Source organism: Falco punctatus (genome assembly GCF_963210335.1).
Source record: "Falco punctatus genome assembly, chromosome: 11".
Lineage (NCBI taxonomy): Eukaryota > Metazoa > Chordata > Aves > Falconiformes > Falconidae > Falco > Falco punctatus.
The window spans coordinates 12,368,047-12,386,550 of record NC_137591.1 but is presented as its reverse complement, the minus strand read 5'-3'; the positions used below and the strand labels follow the sequence as shown (position 1 = coordinate 12,386,550).

The 18,504-nt window shown below is 64.4% G+C and overlaps 2 protein-coding genes across 6 annotated transcripts in view; both read left to right on the top strand.

Moving 5' to 3' along the window:
- The first annotated feature begins 141 nt into the window (after window positions 1–141).
- On the top strand, window positions 142–9,126 carry ARTN (artemin). 3 transcript variants are annotated; one of them, XM_080406164.1, is made up of 4 exons: window positions 142–2,895; window positions 6,990–7,060; window positions 7,187–7,376; window positions 7,732–9,126. In XM_080406164.1, exons 2-4 carry the CDS (start codon window positions 6,995–6,997, stop codon window positions 8,166–8,168), a joined length of 693 nt encoding a protein of 230 aa, XP_080262290.1. In that variant the 5' UTR covers window positions 142–2,895; window positions 6,990–6,994; the 3' UTR covers window positions 8,169–9,126. The 3 variants fall into 3 exon arrangements, with proteins under 3 accessions (XP_080262290.1, XP_080262289.1, XP_080262288.1); XM_080406163.1 differs by having other exon boundaries at window positions 142–3,968; XM_080406162.1 differs by having other exon boundaries at window positions 142–3,968; window positions 6,990–7,376.
- Window positions 9,127–9,335: 209 nt separating this feature from the next.
- IPO13 (importin 13) overlaps window positions 9,336–18,504 on the top strand; it is a 32,151-nt gene continuing 22,982 nt past the window's right edge. The window contains exon 1 of one of the 3 annotated variants that reach the window (XR_013931000.1): window positions 9,336–9,578. Coding sequence is in view for 2 of the 3 variants with exons in the window: in XM_080406122.1 (XP_080262248.1) it covers window positions 9,510–9,578 (69 nt within the window). In the remaining variant the exon portion in view is untranslated. The remainder of the gene's footprint in view (window positions 9,579–18,504) is intronic. The other 2 variants (XM_080406122.1, XM_080406123.1) reach the window with 2 other exon arrangements.

The window sequence follows — 18,504 nt, the reverse complement described above, 5'->3', positions numbered from 1 at the left end:
TTGGCTGGCCTCTTTCTTCTGCTGCCGTTGGCCTTTTTTAGGGGAGGCAGGAGGGATTCCCCTGCTCAGGCTGGAGACAGCTTCGCTGCTGACTCCTCCAGCACAGTAACCCAGGTTACTGTGCCCAGTAACCCAGCAGCTGCCAGGGGTTGCAGCTGGCCAATGCCACCAGCCTGGTGCTGTGCTCCTCCTTGCAGGTGACCTGAGGGGTGGGGGATGGGGCTCATGGGTTGGGTGCATGTCATGTTGGGGGGCAGAGGGGTGGGAGCTTGTCCTGCCCTGGGTGGGCTGCCTGCGGCTCTGCCAGCTTCCCGCCCAGGGTCACGGCAGCAGGCGGGCTGGGTGCAGCTGAGACAAAGGCAGATGTCCAGCCAAGTGACTTCTCGCCACAGCATCCAGGAGTTAGCGGTTTAGGAAGCTGGGGGCTGAGGCTGTGACTAGCTCTGACACCTGCCAGGTCCCAGCGGGAGTAGTGTAACCCCTGCAGCAAACCCCAGCGATGCCACAGGGTTTCCAGAGTCACGGGGTGAGTCGGGGACAATCCCACTGCCCTGGGGAGCTCGGTGGCTGCTTCCAAGGTGGGCGACCTGTCTCCCAGACCTGCCGACTCCTTCCTACAAACAAGGGGTGGCTTCCTGCCAGCACTGACAGGACGCTGCAGAGGCAACTGCTCAGCCCTCCCTGGAGTGTGGCTGCAAGTTCCAGATCCCATCCCAATTGATGGAGCTGCTCAGACCCTCCTTCCTGTCCCCTTCTCTTCCCAGCCCTTAAAGAGCAGGGCCACTACTGCCATCGGGCTGGGCCAGCCACAGGGGTGGCCTGTGCCCTGGTCTGGCCTTGGGAGGGCTGTGGAGGGGGAGAGTGCAGAGCTGGGACAGGCTATGCCTGTGGGAGGTCAGCAGAGACAAGGACACTTGTGTCCCCAAAGCAGCCACATCATCGCTGGGATGGAGACGATGCAACCAGATGGTCTGTCTGCATCACAGCTCTCTCCCACCTGTGTTTTGTCACACCCAGCCATGGCCTTGCACAGGCACAGCAGTGGCCATGGCATGCTCAGTCCTGCCTGGACCACATTGCCCCCATCCCACCTCATGCAAGGGTGGCATCTTCAGGGGCAGGTATGACAGCAGGCCCTGACCCTGCAGGGCTCATTCCAGACCAAACAAGGGACATGAGGACATCTCAGCGCTGCGGGTGCAGAAGCACAGGAGCCTTAGGAGGTGCCAACCCAGTCACTGCCAGCAGCAGCCAGGGAGCAGGTCACCCATCTGTCTGGAGATCCATGGGGCCAGGGGCCCTGCCCTGCGCACGCTGAGCACTGGCCAGGGCAGAGTCTGTCCTCATGGGAGCCCCAGGGGAAAGCGCAGTGTGTGGATTCAGGCACAGAGCTGGGATGTGCCACCTCCTGCCACCATGATCTTGGGCAGGGGGGACAGGGAGGGGCTGCTGCTGGCAGGACATCAGTGGGACTGACAGCAGCAGCGGAGTAACGTCTCCCAGGACAAGGACCAGGGGCAGAACAGGGAGTCAGGACCCTCAGGTGTCTGGTGTAGCAGCCACAAAGGGGGCACACCTGGAAGGGGACAGAGGTCAGGCTTTGCACAGCCACCCCTTTCAGGGGACTGGGGACACTGTGGGCCCACCTGTATGGGGTTCCCTGGATATCCCCCCTGTGCCGTGCCCCACACAGCCCCCTGCCTACCACCAGCATCACACCCACAGCGGCTCCTGGCTGTGCCCTGGGGACATGAGGACCAGCCCAACCCATAGGGAAGGTGGGAGGGGATGGGGTATCCCCTGGGGATGTCTCCAAGCCCTGAGGGCTGTCTCTGGTGGCAGCAGCCCTCCCCCCCTCCATCGCAGCCCCTCCTGGGCATCTCTCCCTGCAGTGGCAGGGCTGTGGCCAGTCCTAGCCCCACAGGGACAGCCAGGCAACCTGGAGCAGGACCTGCCACTTGCATGGATACTCTCCAACAGCCCTGCAAAGCACAGGATCCTGTTCCCTGTCCCCAGCTGATTCCCCACCCCAGGGACCCTCCAAACCTCTGCTGGGCCAAGGTGCCCAGGGTATCCCCGCTGCCCGCTGCCATGGGGGCATCGCGGGGGGCAGAGCCCACGCTCCCGCGCGCTCCAGCCAGTGGGTGTGAAGCCACCCGCGACCGCAGGCTCCGCCACGCCGCCGGTGCCGGGAGCGGGGTGGGACCGGGGCCAGGCGGTGCCGTGCCAGGGCAGGGGCAGCAGCCGCGGGCTGCCCGGCCGGCGGTGCCGCGGGAGCTGTCAGCCCGGCGACGGATAATCCGACGAGACGGGACGGGACGAGGCTGCCGGCCCCGCCGGCGGCTCGCACCTCCCGGCCGGCCCTCGGTGCCTGGGGGCCCGGGCTGCCGAGCAGCGGGGGACGCCGCCGCCAGCCGGGGGGCGCGGGGTCCGGGGCAAGACCCCAGGGGCAACCCGAGGCCGGCGTGTGCGGCCGCGGCACAGCCGGCGAGCGAGGCGCTGGCCCCGCTCCAGGCGGGGAGTTATATAAGCCCGGGGAGGCCGCGCTCGGGGCAGATGGCGGGGCAGGGGGCGGCCCGGGGCGCGCACCCGCCCGCCCGCAGCAGGCAGGGCCCGGGGGGCCGGCGGGCCGTGAGGGCTGGCCCCGGGGGGGAGCCTGGGCTGTGCCCCGGCCGCCGGCTCCGGCCGGGGGAGCACGTGTGAAGCGGGGCCGAGCGGAGGCGGCCCTGGGATTTGGCACGTTTGCAAGGAGCACTCGAGAGCCCCGGGATGGACGTGGAGGGCCCTGGGCGGTGACGTAAGGACTCGCACGGGCTCGGCTCGGCTCGCCAGCCGGCCCCCATGTCCCCGGGGCCTGCGACGGCCCCGGCGGAGGGAGGCAGGGAGACGGCGGAGGTAAGGAGCCCGGCGGCGGGTGGCCCTGCCGGGGTGGACCTGGCCGTGGGGCGCGGGCGGGCTGGGAGGCCGGGCGGGGAGGCCGGACTCCTCCTCCGGCGAGGGACGTGCACGCCAGGCACACCGGTGGCCCGCGGCGGCTCGGGGTGCGTGGGACGCCGGCCAGCCCCGCCGCGGCCCAGGCGCTGCCGGGACGGCCCCCGCCCTGCCCCCCCCACCCCGTACGGCGGCCCGCTGCATGCGAGGGGTCAGCGCGGAGCTCTGTGCCCCCGCCGCCGGGCGTGGGGTCCCCGTGGGGCACCGTTCCCGGAGCGCTCCGTGCAGGGCTGAACTCGGGCCCAGGGGTGCCCGTTTGTCCGTCCCGGCAGCGCCGTGACCGGGCTGTCGGGGCAGGGAGCCCCGCTCCGGGGGCGTCCGTCCGTCCGGGCTGCGTGTCCGTCTGCCCGTCCGCCTGTCCCGGGGGTCGGCCGGCGGGCAGGTGGTGCTGGCGGGGGCCGAGTGCCGCCGGGGGTCCCGGTGCCGGTCCCGGCGGCGGTGCGAGTCTCCACAGAGGCTCGGCGGCGGCGCGGAGCCGGTGCTGATGCGGGGTCGGGCTGCGGCTCCTGCTGCCGGCGGGATCCCTGCGCTGTCCTGGTCCCGGGGCGGTCCCGGTGCCGCTGCGGGGCGGGGCGGGTCGGGATGCCGGTTGGGATCCTGGTGCCGGGGCGGCTCGGGCTCCCGGTGCCGGTGTCGGTGCCCGCCCCGCCGGTCAGGTGACGGCGGCTGGAATTTGACACCGGCGACGGCGGCGGGAGCGGGATGGAGCCGCCGCTGCCCGGCACTGCGCGCCCGCCCGCCAGCACGGGCACCGCACCCCGAGGCGCACCGTGCCCGGGACCCGCACCCCGAGGCTCAGCGGGAGCGGCACCGGCAGCGGCACCGGGAGCAGCGGCGGGAGCCGGTGCCGGCGGGGCAGCGCCGGCCCCCGCCCGCGCCCCGCCCCGGCGCGGCGGCGGCGGGCGGCGGGGGGCGGCGGGGAGTGGAGGCGATGCGGGGCGGCGGCGGCCCGGGGGATGGTCCCCGCCGCGGGCACGGTGAGTGCGGGCCGGGGCGGCGGGCGGCAGCGTCCGCCCCAGCCTGCCGGCGGCGCCGAGCCTCGGCGGCGGCTCCTACCGGAGCTGCGGGGAGGACGGCGGGGGGGCCGTTTCGCCGCCCGCCCCCCCGGCAATACCTGCGGGGCGGTGAAGGGGCTCGGGCCGCCCCCGGGCAGGTCCCCGCCCGGCGGCTCCGGCGGTGGGAAGCGCGGCGGGGCCGGGATTCCCTGCCCGGGCGGGGAGAGGCGGAACCCCGCCGCGGGCGCCCGAGCGGCATAGGGACGGTCTCGCCCGCCTTTGCCCCGGGCTCCCGCACCGGCCCCGTGGGCACATCGGGCAGGTCTGTGGCCCGGCTGCCCGGTCGGTGGGCGGGGGAGAGCCCCGGGACGGGGGTGCGCGGGCCGGCGCTGCCGGCGCCCCCCGGCTCTGCTTTTGCCGGCTGGGGCCGAGTCTGGTGGCGCCCGTGTGCCCCACGTGTCCGGCTCCGGCCTCCCGCGGGTTTGCGGGGCGGCTGCCAGCGCCGCGTCACACGTGGGGTCGATGTCTGATCCCCCCTCCTCACTTCTCCTGCCGGGGCAGCGCGGCGGGATGCCGGGCCTCCGCCGGCTGCAGCCGTGCCCGCAGGTGCCCGTGGGGGTCTCCGGGCATCTCCCCACGCTGCCCGGCAGGACCCGCGGCTGCAGGGCTGGCACGGCAAGCAGCGCCGAGCGGCGCCCGAGCATAGCCCCCTCCCAAAAGCGGCCACTGTACGAGTTCAGACCACCACCCAGCGCTGGGGCACGCACTGGCGCGCCGTGGATGTGCTTCGCGTGTGTCTCCTGCCGCCCCCGGGGGCCCGGGGCAGCCGCTCCCCGCTGCCCTGTGCTCAGCGTGGGCAGCGGGGGGGCTCCCACCGGGGCTCTGCACGGGTGGGCGTGGGGTGACCCGCGCGGGAATTACCCCAACACGCTGGTGCTCAGCCCCCAGGTGCAGCACACGTGTGGCCGGGAGTCAGGCAGGTCCTCGCATTGATGGGCATGATCCTGACCCTGGAAAGGGCTCCTGTGCCTGTTAATAGCCCAGCTGGGCTCTTGCAGCCGTGGCAGGGGCAGACCCCAGCCAGATCCCGCCACCCACATGCGGGAGTTGGGGGTCTGCCGGTGGTGGGGTGCGGATCTGGCATCCCCGTGGGGTGCCCCGGAGCTTGGCTCAGCCCTGCCGGTGCTGGGGGAAAGCAGGGGCCGAGCGGAGTTGCGGAGCCGGCGCGGGCTGCGGGTTGCGCTCTCGGGGAGCTGCCCCCGGGGCCGGGACTCGGTGCTGCGGAGACGCCGGCGGGCCGCATCCGTAGCCCCGGCTCCGGGGCTCCCGGGGACGAAGGGAGGCTGCCCTCGCCCGGCGCCGCGCCGGCAGCGCTCCCGCCGCACAGCCCGGGGCCGTGCTGCCGCCGGACGGGAGAAGCCTGAACTGCACCGCTGCTCCGTCCCGTCCCGTCCCGTCCTGTCCCGTCCCGTCCCGTCCCGTCCCGTCCCGTCCCGTCCCGCCGGGATGCTGGGGCCGAGGGGCCGCGGCGGGGCGGCCGGCCGCGGGAGTGGGGACCGGGGGGGGGGCCTTCCCCTCCCAGCGGGGCGCGGGGACCCTCGCCTGGCCCCTCCGGGGGTGCCGGCCTGGGAAAACCATGACCTGGAGGCAGAGGCTGGCGCGGGGCCACGGGCCGCCACGGGAGCGACGTGCTGCGTGGGCTGTGCTTGGCCAGGCCGTGGCGGCTGGCCCGGCCGGGGGGCCCGGTGCCAGCCCTGCCTGCACCGGGGACGCATCCTGCCTGGTGCACGGCCCCTGCAGGAAGCACATGGGCCTAGCACTGCCCATCACAGCCCCTTGCCACGGTGTGGCCAGTGCGGGGTGGCACCAGATGTGGCAATCGAGGCTTGGGGACCATCCCCTGAGATGCTGGGGGGACTGGGGAAATGGATTTTGTCTCCTTGTCCCAGCAGTACCCAGCTGTGTCCCTTCATTTCTTTCCCAGGAGCGCTCTCCTTGGCGTGTCCCATCCTAGCTTTACTAGAAGCACCTGGGACATGCCAGGGCAAAGCCATGGAGGGGACGGGCAAAGTTCCTGTTGCAGGGTGTCACCGAGCTCCAAGTGGACAATTCTGGCCTGAGAGACAGGGGATCTGGCAGATGGGCCAAGGAGGGTTCAAGCCTCCTTGGGAGCCCGGGGATCCTGGCTTGGGACACAGGGGCCTCCCTGCACCCCTGGGGAGCTGGGGAAGGAGGTGCCACAGGTGGCACAGGTTCCCCCAAGACCACACTCGCTGCTCGGCTGGGACCATGCACAGCGGGGACTGAACTCCCTGTGTGTGTCACGGCAGTGGATGCTGGGCAGTGGTGTTGAGGTGAATGGCTACAGTGAGCCCAGTGTGGTGGCCTGTGCCCTGCCATGTCCCCATGGGACCTGCCTGCCCATCATGCCCCTTGCGGTCCCACTCACCCGGGCAGCTCTGGGGCTGCGTGTCCCAGCTTGGCGCAGGCAGCAGGCTGGGGAGCCAGCGCAGGGTCAGGGGGTGGCTGCACCCGAGGAGCCTGTGCTAATGGATTTGGAGTTTCCAAGGTCAGGCTCCCACCGCAAGCAAGAAAAACATTCCCAGGGAAGGGCCATGGGAAAGGCCCCCACCCCACCCCCCCCTCCGCGGCACTCCCAGCCCCAGCCACTGCTTCACGGCCCAGCCTGGCATCCCGGGCCGCTCGTGCAAGGAGGTGGCTGCATCCCCCTGAGGAGAGGTGCTGGGTACAGGCTGGGCCACCCCAGCTGCGAAATCTCTTGGAAGGGGTGCACAGGGTGATGAGGGTGCTTGGCTGTGCGGGAAGGAGACGGAGGGGGGGGTCATGCATGGGGTGCAGGAGGTGTTATGGAGTGCTGGGGGGTGAGGGAGGGGATCCATGCTTGTCAGGGGCAGGGAAGAGGTGTGTCGCTCCCAGGCAGCCCGCTCAATGCCCACTCCATCCCCTTCGCATGGACACTGACCCCCATCTCTGCGCTTGCAGCCAGCATGGAGCAGCGAGCAGGGACACCAGAGCCGAGATCTGCAGGACCCACCACGCACCTGCAGCCCAAGGTGAGCCCAGGCCTGGCTGGCCATGATGGCCGGGACCGCACATCCCCATCCCCAGCTCATGGAGCTTTGTCCCTGATGGGGGAACTCTGGTCAGGGCTCATGCCACTGTGCTGTGCCTTGTTGCAGGAGGGGACATTGTGGAAGCTTCTTACCATCCTCTCACTGCTGGCCGGGCTGGCCACGGGCACTCTGCAAACCCCACACTGCAATGAGACGCTGGACACGGCCCCCACGCCGCGGGGCATGGCCACCGCCAGCCCAGCTGTGGAGGATGGCGTGGAGGTACCGCTCACCGCTGCCTGGAGCCAGCTGTACGGTGCGTGTTGGGGCAGGACCCCCAGCCTGGGCATGGTAGCCCTGAGCGTGGGTGGTTTGGGAGCTGCTGTGGGGAGCCCCAGCCCACACAGGGCTGCCTCTGCACATCGGGGCCAGGCTGGTGGTGGGGGACATGTGGGGTGCTTCATGCTGGGGATGATGGCAGAGCCCAGGGAATGAGAAGATGCTTTCCTGGGCACCCATCTGTACCGCTGCCCTGCAGGCATCCAGCCAGTGCTGTGGTGTGGTGGTCAGGAGAGGTCTGCAGGGCACAACGGGGGATGGGCAGGCTCAGCAGGCCCCAGGAGGGCAGTGAGCGCAGGGTGGGGTCTGACACTGCTGTCCCCTCTGTGCAGGGGACAACATGACGACGGGTGGCCCGGGCACCACAGAGCTGGTGGAGGACCTGCTGCTGCGTGCTGAGCGCTCACCGCCGGGGACCAGCAAAAACAAGAAGGGGTCAGGGAAACACTTCCGGGGAGCCCGTGGGCGTAACTGCCACATCCGCAACCTGATGGTGAAGGTGCGCGACCTGGGCTTGGGCTTCAACTCGGACGAGATTGTGCTTTTCAAGTACTGCAGTGGGTCCTGCCACCGAGCACGCAGCAACTACGACCTGACGCTGGGCAGCCTGCTGCGGCAGCAGCTCATCACCCCGGGGCCGCAGGAGCGGGTCCTCAGCCACCCCTGCTGCCGGCCCACCCGCTACGAGGCTGTCTCCTTCATGGATGTGCAGAACACATGGCAGACGGTGGAGAAGCTCTCAGCAGCTGAATGCAGATGCATTGGTTGAGGAGGGGGCCACCGGCTCAGCTCAGCCCTGGCTCGATGCTTGGTGACAGACCCTAGTTTGACACGCTCAGTTGCACCGGCGCTCAGAGGAATGGTCTGGCAGAGGCTGGTGCCCCTGATTTTACGTGGCCACGAGGGACGAAATGGAGCCGTGACAGGGGATGGGCAGCCAAGCCCCCTCCTGCTCGGTGCCATGCAGCTGGTGCTGCCAGGGTCCTGCCTGGGTGCACCCCAGCTCAACCCTGGGAGAGGAGCTGGAGCAGGTATGGAGCATCCCTGCTGCTGGCAGGGGCCTGCCAGCCCAGTGTCCGCCAGCAGTGCCCAGCTTGGCTGCACCCTGCTTGGACTGCTGCTCTGGCACTCCCTGCTTTAGGGTAGCCGGGTCCAAGTGTCACCCAAGCTTCAGAGTGGGACAGAAGAGGAGCAAAACCTCCCTGTCCCCTCGGGCACCCTGGGGCTGGTGGTGGCCGGAGCTGCCCTGCAGTGCGGGAGCATCCCCGAGGACAGGAGTGCAGCGGGGCCAGCCAAACCACACCAGCGCACAGGGTGGGGGACCTGCACCCACCGGGGCTGGCGGCAGCCCTCGGTGCTCCGGTGGGGCACAGGCACTCACTGGGACCCCTGCCCGGCTCCCAGGGGGGTGGCAGGGCCCCCCCGCAGCCCCCACCATGCTGCGGCACTAAACTATTTATTACTCTAAATTATTTATTTATTGTTCTCGAGCGGCAGCTCCTATTTATGACTTTGGGCCCCCGGGGGCCGCGTTAATTTAACCCCAGCGCTGCCGTGAAGCCCTGGGCAGCGCCCCGGCGCCCCGTGGCCCCCGCCCCCTTTTTCTATTATTTGTAAAATGGGAGGGATAAGCTCTATTTTTGTACAGTCGCCTTTTCCCGTAGCAATAAAGCGATGGGCTGCGCGTCCAACTCCTGTCCGTGCCCGCGATGGGGGGTGCCCGGGGCTGGCAGCGGGAGGCTGGGGGCCGTGCTGAGCGGGGCCCCCGCCGGCGCTGCCCGTGGGGGGCGGGGGCGGCCCCCGGTGCCCGGCAGGGGCCGCGCGTGGGCCGGGACTACCGCTCCCGGCGTGCGGCGCGGCGCTGCGGCAGGTCCCGGGCTGCCCGGCCGCGCCTGCGGGGCAGCGGGGCGTGGCGGTGCCGGAGCGGAGCGGGGAGGCGGTGCCGCTCGGGGCGTCCCTCGGGCGCCTCCCGGCCCGACCGCCGCTGCCCGCCGCGCCGGTGCCGCCGCCCTCGTCGGGGCGGGGAGGCGGGTCCCGCCGCGATGCGGCTGCCCGTGCGCCGCCGCTGTCGCCCGCCCGCCGCCGCCGCCTCCTGAGCGCCGCCGCAGCCATGGAGCGGAGGGCGGAGGCGCCGCCGCCGCCGCAGGGCCTCGACTTCACCGTGGAGAACGTAGAGAAGGTGGGCCCGCCGCCCCGAGCCCCCGGCCCGCCCGCGGCGTTGGCGAGGCGGGTGGCCGCGGGCGCGGGATGCTCATGCTGCCGCGGGGGGGGCGGGGGGGGCACCTTGCGCGGCGGTGCCGGCCGCGGGGGCGGGGGTGTCGGCGTGCCCGGTGCCCTGCCCGCACGGGGGCGGCGGGGACCCGCCTGCGCGCCCGGGGGGTCCGGTGCGCGACGCGGGAGGTGGAGCCGCCGGGCCCGGTGCGGCCGGGCAGCCCGGGCCGGGAAAATGATGTGGCAGAAATGGGAGCGGGAGGGAGGAGTTGTGCCTCCGGCGGGCGGCCGCTGGGTCGCCGTGCTGCAGCGCCGGGCTGGGAGAGCCTGCGGGTCTGTCCCGGCCGCGGGACCAGCGGCATCGGTGTGATGCCCGACACGGTCAGTGTCTCCATCAGGCAGGGAAGGGACTCTCAGCAGGTGCTAGGAATTGCAGCTGGGAAAAGCCTTCGGAGGGCGGATGGCCCAGCGGTGCCTTTCTGAACCTGGAATCGAGCACCCCTGCTCCTGCTGATGCTTGAGGTCCTGCTAAGCAGCTGCAGGGCGAGAGGACCAAGGTCATGATTGCCAAAACCTGGTATCCAGGGAATGACCACTGCAAACTGAGGCCTGCTGGCATCACGCTGCTGCTGGGAAGAGCCCCAAGCAGCCCCCGTGTGACCTGGGGTTCATCATGGAGGCCGAGCAGGGCACCCCAGCCAGCACCCGGGGAGGCAGCCGAGCGAAAAAACCTGTCCCTTCGGCCAGCTTGGGGGTGATGGGGGCAGGGCAGCCGAGGCTGCATCCCTGAAGGGCAAACAGCAATGGAGAGCTTCTCCCTTCCACTCACCCTGTAGCCAGACAGCCGCTCAAAGACCAACAGCCTGTCAATCCATAGTTCGGTCCCCAGACAGCTAGTGGGAATCCCAGTGTCCTCATTTTTCCTCGATAAGAATAGATTGAGTTCCTTGCCAAAGCAATGCCCACGGGTGTGCCGGTGGGCACATGGCTTGTGTTTCACACCCGTCCCTCCCCAGCAGCTTGCCCGGCCTTGGGGGGAGTGTCGGGTCAGGGATGTCAGGTCTACCTGGGCGCTGGGTTACCTTTGTGGCCGCAGGTGAGACACAGCCCACCTCTTCCAGGGAGACAGCAACAGAGCGTGGCTGGGGGGATTAACTGATGTCTGGAAAATGCTACATTAATGCAACCTTCTGCAGCTTAATCTGCATATATCCAGGGCTGCTGGATGATTTTTCCTCCGACTTCCTTTCTCTTCGGCAGACACAAACCGCTCCTTTGTTTGCACCAACAATGAAGCACACACTTGCCGGGGAAGGGTGGGCAGTGCCAGGGCAGGGGGCATCTGGCGCTGGCCGGGCGAGGTGGGGCTGTGCCGAGAGGCAGCTCGTTTTCAGCACACTGCTCTGGTTTTAGTCTTCTGCTGCTTGGGAGGAGGCAAAGATGCCCTCTAGGATGCTTGTCTCCCCTCCCCCAGCCGGCCCAGCTTCTCCCGGGTCTCCATAGGCTTTGCCATCTCAGTGATGTCCTCTAAGGTGCGGCTGTGGGCCGCGAGGCTCTGAGCTGCTGGATGGGGGCAGCAGTACTGGCTTTCCCAGAGGAAGAAACACGGTGTGGGACCAGAGGTTAAGCAGCTCAGAGCCCTCCTGTGTGTCTCTTTTCAAGGGAGGGCTGTGGAGTCTTCCTGGTAAAAAGCGAAGGAAAGGTGCGCTTTGCTGAGAGCTGGGCTGGTGGGAGGCAGGTGGGTAGAGCTGCTTTGTCAGAGGTGATGCTGGCAGATAGATGAAGCTTCTACTGGCCTGAGCTGTTCTGCCTGCCGTGTTTTGTGCATGGCTCTATTAATAACACTGAATACTAATTAAAGTCAGGGTTTGACTCCACGTTGAGTCAGTGATAAGTGCTGGGGTTAGGAACAGCGTAAGGAGCTGGTTATCCCTCAAGTCAGAGGGTCGAAGCCTCTCCAAGTCACCTGCAGTAGAAGTCAACATGTGTGGCGGTTGTAGCCAGGGCAGTCTCTGGTGAGATCGCACCTGTCATGCTCTTCTGATGGTTTTTGTGGAGAGGATTCACATCCCTAGAAGACCCTTCTGTACCCCTGCTGTTTATTATGCGGTGTCTTGGGCAAATGCACCTGCAGTTTTGCAGGGCTCTGGGTGCCCATGTAGCTGAAGAGGATCATTGCTGTATTTATCCAGCATGACTTGTGCCAGAGGGAGGCGGTTAGATGCCTCCAGCTGTGACCAGTGGTTGCGGGGAGGTGGGAGGGTGCAGATGCTGTAGGCTGGGCCATCGCTGCCCTTTGCCAGCCATCAGGTCTGAAAGGCTGCGGGCAGCTGCCTTGGTTCCCAGGGGGGTGTCAGGTTCAGGTGCTGCACTTCAAGAGCCATCTGAAAGTTGCTCCCTGTATTTTTTTGCTTTGTTTTTTTTTTCCATAGGGAGCTCTCCCATGATACAGGGAAAGAGTGGGGCTGAGCTGTTGCAGTATGGTTACTGCGTCAGCGTCCCCCCAGTCCTAGCTGAGGGCTGCTCGGCTGCTTTTTGTTTCCATCTGAGCCTGACCTAGATGCTGCTCTGGCTTCAGCACAGCTAGAGCAGGCTGGCATGGCCATGGTGTGTAGACCTGCTGGGTGGCCGGCAGATCTGGGCTGGCTCTGCTTCCCTGCACCTGCTGCTGAGCAGGGCTCTGCTGCTGCAGTTGGAGGAATGGGAGGGAAGGGAAGGCTGGGCAAGCTGAGGGCTTCAGGCTGTAAGGATGCTCAGCCTCCCCATGCCTAAACGGTGCAATCTGGTTTGTGACCTGCATGTGCTTTTGTGTGCCCAGGGGCTGTCCCTGGTGTGACTGACAGCCTGGTGATGGGGTGACTCTGCCCTGTGGAGGTGACACTCCTGCTGCAGTATGAACCCTGCTCTGGTGAAGGTTGATTGCAGACATTAGGTCCCTGCTGGCTGTGTCTGTCTCGGAGGAGCAGTGCACAAGCAGGACTTGTGCCTTGTATTTCTGGTCTCCCCCGGTCAGGGGTAGCAGCACCTAACACTGCAGTATTGGCCAGGAGAAGAGGACTGCGAGACCCTCTACCTGTTTTCAGTGCAATTGAATCTGCCCCCCGCAATATCCCCCTTTTTGAAATAAGAAAGAAGGCAGTGCCATTCCTCCATGAATTTCCCAAGTGCCTGCTTTCGCCCGCTTTTTTTTGTCTGATTCCTTCCAGGTCTTTCCTCCTTTGGCCTGCCTCCCATCCTCTGGGGTGTTTGTAATATTCACTGACATCTTTTCCCTAGCACATTAGCGGTCTGGCATCTTCTGGTCCTTCCAGATTGCCATGTGCCTCTCTGGAGATGCTTGATGAACGCACAGAGTCTCTCTGGCAGGATGGGTAGGCGGGATGTCATGGAGCTAACATCCGGAGCCTACTGTGATGGGAGAGGGGTGGCTTTGATCACCGCTCCTCAGAGATGCTGAGCCTTGAGGATGTGGCAGCTGCTGGGGCTGCCTTCCACCCAGGAGGATGGGGAGGAGAAACCCAAGCGCATCTGCTTTCTTCAGAAAAATACTGCCTGCCTTCAGAAACCTGATCCAGAGAATCATGGATACGTCAGGGTGGGGGAATGGCACCCCGCTGTCTGGTGCACTGCTGGCAGTGGCTGGGCCACTTCTTCCTTAAAGGCAACCCACGTACATGAGATGTGGCAGCCCTGCCAGGGAGGGGAAATTAGGAGGCTCGAGAGGAGAGATTCTTGCAAAATTGAGGGAAATGAGGAGTCACCTTGTTTAGTGTTTAAGCAGATTCCGCCTAGAGCCAGCCTTGGCTGAACACCTTGCTCCTTCCTGTGGCATGGTGGTGATGGGATGGGAGGGCAGCACCTTGTGTTTCCCAGGGCTCAGCTATGCCCTTTAAGGGCCATCACTGGAGTCTCATCTCGGCCTCAACATCTTACAGAGCAGGAATGGGTGACGTTGGTGCCTGGGCACCAGCAGGGTTTCCCCTCTCAAAATGCTTGTGAACTCATTCACCGAAGTGATGGGTGGAAACACAAGATGGTGAGCAGGGGTGTTCAGGTCATCCTTGCAACTCATCCTGGGTTCTCTGCTCCGAGTTCCTCTCTGGTCCTGCTCAGGCTTTGCTTGCGCAGGCCCCTGGCCGCCACCGCTGAGAGTGCACATCTATAGTCCCCATCCCTGCTGGGGACCATGCTGTCCTCTACAAAGGGCTGCTGGCAGTGAAGCAGCAGGAGAGATGCTGAGGCTGCGGAGCTGCATCTGGGCTGTAGCCCCTTCCGGACAGCCAAGGACTCAGTGTGGGCAAGCTGGGCTCAAAGGGGGGCTGCGAAGTGGCAGCACTTCTTATTAAGAGGAGGGGGGGGAAAGCCCCACTCTTTGGGACTGCTGGCAGAGTGTGGGTGCCTTGAGCAGGAGCAGCATGCCTGGCAGCACACACACGGCTTTATTTTGCATCCATTTGCTATCCTCGGCACTTCGGCTGCCGCCTTCCCTGGGCTGCTGGCTGCTCGGCCTGCCGCACCATGGCAGGGGGAGGACGGCTGCTGCGGGGCGGGGGGAGGCAGGGATGACGTTCCCTTCGCTCGGCAGAGCCATGGTAATGGCTGTGCTGCTGCAGGCCTGGAGCACTGGCAGTGCGAGTGCGTTCAGCCAGAAAGGGCAGCGAGAGACTGCAGCGGGAGACATCCCCGGGGGTCCTGCTGGAAGGAGGCTGGTGGCTGCTGAGGGGCCGTGGCCACCGTTGCCCCTGGTGTGCTGTGGCTGTGGGCACAGGGCAAACAGCAGAACAGGAATGTTTTGCAGCTTGCTGCTTCCCCTCCCAGGATGCAGACCTCTGGGCTGTACCTACTGTCCCCTCCGCTTGCTCAAGCAGACTGGCCCCTGGAGGGGACCTGTCTCCCCGTGGAGCCCCCCAAAATGGCAAGCAGCACAGTCCCCCTCTGTGGGGCTGGAGCCACGCATCTGGGGCTCCTCTTGTCAATCCCACGAACGGCAGAGACAACGCCTCTGTGCCAGGGACCCTCTGTGAATGTGTTTACATGGTGCAGTCAGGGAGTCAGCCTGGGCTCTGGGCTCCCTGCAAACGCTCCGAGGGGTGAGGGCTGGGAGATTCTGGGCTTGTAGCAGCTCCTTTTCCCTTGTGATACTGCAGCGCAACCTAAGATCGAGGGCCTTTGGCAATAACTCTCCTTAGACTGGTCCCCCTCTACCTCCTGAAGTGACCAGTGTGGGACCTCTGACCCGTGCCTTTTGGGCAATCTGCCCTGCCCCAAAGCAGCTCGCTTCTGGCTCTCTTGAGGGGCTGATGCTGCTGCAGTGACCACAGCCTAACTGAGGCTTTGGCCACAGCTTTTTAGAGCAGGGAAGAGCCATCGTAACAAACCTGAATTTTTTTCAACCCAGCAGAGCCGATGTTGGAGAAAGCTCCTTCCCTGGCCAAAGGGCAGAGCTGACAGCCGGGCTGTTTACCAGCTCTCACGTTACAGGTCTAATTGCGGAGGAGGCAGGTCTGGTGTCAGTCACCCGTTGGAATCAGAATGCACAAAGCCTCCCTGTTAGATGTCATTGCCCGATTTCATGCCTTCTGCTTTTCCCTCCTGGCACTAATGAATTTCCCTTGTCATCTCCAGCGCTTCCTGGTGGGCCTGAGAGCGCTGGCGGGTGCGGTGATGTCCAAGTCAAACAGTGGCCAGTGCCGGTGCCTGCCTCTGGGATGAGAACGGTGCCTTTCCTTGCTGGGGAGGAGCATGCTGGGTGTCCAGCTACCCTTCTGCAGGGCATGGTGCCTTGCAGCCTCCTGTCCCACGCTCTCAGCAGGAGATGGTACTCGGCCAGTGTGGGTGGTAGGCGAGGGAGAGTGCCTAGTCTTCTCCCACGGGTTTCATCTACTGCTTTGAGGTGGGCTGAATGGTGCCGGTATTGATGCCTGTCCTTGGAGGTCCTCTGGAAAGCTCTCCCGCGTTGTATAGAGCACCAGATGGGGCACGCTGTCAGCAGCCCCAGGGCATGTGCTGCCCTGCCTCTGTACCTGGCATCCTGCACACAGGCAGGAACAGCGATGCTCCAGCCAGGAGCTGCCACAGCGGTTCCCTCTGAGGCTCGGGGTGCTTGGGGAAGGGAGGTGAGAAAGCCAGCAGCCGTGTTTTTCCAGAATATTCTTCTGATTTCCAACAGCTTGCAGCATGAATCTTCAGCATCAGCTTTGTGTCCATCTTCTGAATAACTTAGACTTGGTCCTCTTGCCACTCACCCTGTCTCCCCGAGGTGCTGAGCAGTGGAGGCTCCAGCATGTGTCCCTGGGGGCTTCTGCTGGAAACCTCCCCAGAGGCTCCCAGTGGGAGGAACTGGGCTGTGGAGTGGTGTTGCTGGGCGATGGATGCCTCTCCAGAGAGCTCAGTGGAGATGGCAGGCAGGGTGAAGCCTCAGGGGTGCAGATGGGGTGCTGGGATGGTGGTGGCTAGAAAGCTGACCCTGCCTGGGGAGGGGTCTTGCAACGCAGTTGTTCCCCATTCTTCTAGTACAGTGACAGTGACATCTCCCCAGCGTGGCCATCGAGGGGAGCATCTATCATAGCACTCCCTCCTTGCCGTTATGACGCAGCTGCCATCATAGTGCTGGACATCTCTACTGCTGGGGCTGCATGGGGGGTGCTTGCACCTCAGCCTGTGCTAGGCTCTGCCTGGTCGCTCGCTCCTCTCCCTTCAGTTGGGCAATCCCATGAAAGCACCAGGGTCTGCTTGCTTGGAGGCACTGGCAGAACCAGGCCTTAGCCAACAGCGCCAGCAGCCCCAGCCAGGTGGAGGACGAGCCCACAGCTGCTTCCCAGCGGGCAGGCTGTGCACGCCAGCCTCCTGTCTGCTGCCATGCTCCCCGTCACCTGCGGTGCTGTGTAAGGCTCGCCCCATGTGCACATCGCTCTGGGGGCTCACTTCAGTGTGCCCGGAGCGTGCGCAGTGCCATGCTCTGCCGGTGCAGCTCCCCACGAAGCGGCAGCCCTGAAACCAGTGGAGGTGAGCAGCTGCCGAGCTTGTGGGTTGGAAACCCAGTGCTGGAGGCCAGGTCCATCCTCCACACATGGTGAGGCCCGTGCTTTGCCAATTTGTACTGGGTTAGAGGCTAGGGCTCCTGGTGCATGTGTACACGTTGTGCCTCCTAATATATGATGCATAGGGATTTTTTTCTCCCACAATTTTCTAGGTATTAGTAGAAAGACTATTCAAAATAGAAGAAATCAATTAATTAGGGAATGTGGGGGGGTGTAAACAGAGAGGCTGGGAGGAGGTGGGGAGGGGTCCCAGGCTAGGGAGCAGGCAGAGGGGACCACTGCCCACCTTTGCAACTTGTGACAGTGCCCAGCAAGTGGGGAAGGGAAAGAGTGGACTGTCACTGACTCTGGGAATCTCAAGTGAAATTTCTTTTGGAAAGAAAATACGCAACAAGCTCTGACAAGAGCAAGTAAGAGACTGAGCCAACAATGGGGGAGATATTTGGGAGCTCCAGCTTAAGCCCTCCTGCAGCATGACTCTGTCCTTAGCAGAAGAGCAGGGGTAGGAGCCAGGTTCCTACCCCCAGGAGTGGTTGAGCTTTTAGCACATCTGCAGCTACTGCTCAATAGTGAAGTAAATTCTTGCTTTGATAGGAGAGGATAACAGCGCTTACCTCTGCCCCAGCAGCTGAGCGATGCTTTGGGCAAAATTCCGACATAACTGGGAACAGAACAAGGTTTCAGCTGGCTGCTGATAACTCACGGGCTCCCCTTGGCCACTCTGTTGGGACAGATTTCTCTCTCTCCCCATGTCCTGCTTACCTAGGGTTAACCTTTTCTGTGTCAGGATACATCTTTTAGTAGGACAGATGCCTGTCCCTCTGCAGCCCGTGCTGGCTGGCTCCATCTCCTACGACGTACTTCATAACCTCTTTCTTTCTTACAAAGAGGTTATCCTCATTTTCCCCTGCCACGAAGTCTTGAACAGAGGTGTTTCAAATGATGGCCCAGGCAGTGCTGTCTCTGTAAGGTTCCTGCCATTTTGTACTGCTCTTTGGTCTTGTGCTGGGAAGCAGCAGGAGGCACAAGCACTTGCTTGGGAAGCTTGTTCCTGTGCCCCAGGCTGCCAGCTCTGAGGCTTAAAAATAGGGTTTAAATCCTCTCCTGGGTACAAGAGCTACACAAGAATTTCATAGAGCTTTTTAGGGGGGAGGAGGGAGGATATTTGAGACCTGGAGCCAGGATGGGGACAAAAAATCCTCTGCACCTGCTGGAATCATCCTCTGATTTGCTGTTGGGGTGCAACGGGTGCCTGATAGCCTGACAAATGCCATTGCTTTTCCTTGCTCCTGGCATGTGCAGTCAGCGATTTGAAACGAAATGTGCTGTGCCAGGCAGAAACCCATGCTGCTAAAAGATGGAGCTCAGGCAAGGGGTAGTCACTCTCCCTCTCCATGTAGAGGGCATCACTGGTTACCAGTTGCACCCACTCATAATAACTAACTGATTAATGTTGGCCTTAAGGTCTATATAATTGAAGCCTTGCAGCCTGTGTGAGGCTGTTCACGTGGATCTGAGCTCTGCAAAGCAGTAACTAGATCTCCCAAAGCTGTTGGAGCAGGTAAGTGATGTTCCCCTTCTCCATATGGAGAGATGGAGTGAGCAGCCCTGGACTGTCGCAGGAGGCAGGGTTAGATGCCAGCTCAGCTGTATCTGGGCGGGTTTGGGAATACTTCAAAGGGACTCCATGGAGGGATAATCCCTGAGTGCAGTGACTGTGGGTTGCCAGGGCTCCGTACCACCTGACAGATGAAGATATCTGCAGTGGCTTTTGTGTTCCTTAGGCTTCTGGATGCAAGCTTTGGGCCGCACATGCTTCTGAGAGCTGGTGCATCCATAGAGCCTTTCTAAGAG

Excerpts from the sequence above, each read along its gene's own strand:
- ARTN (XM_080406162.1), top strand. The coding sequence starts at position 3,476 with ATGCGGGGTCGGGCTGCGGCTCCTGCTGCCGGCGGGATCCCTGCGCTG. Across the intron at positions 3,969-6,989 it reads TGGTCCCCGCCGCGGGCACG|CCAGCATGGAGCAGCGAGCA; the intron begins GTGAGTGCGGGC and ends CTGCGCTTGCAG. Across the intron at positions 7,377-7,731 it reads TGCCTGGAGCCAGCTGTACG|GGGACAACATGACGACGGGT; the intron begins GTGCGTGTTGGG and ends CCCTCTGTGCAG.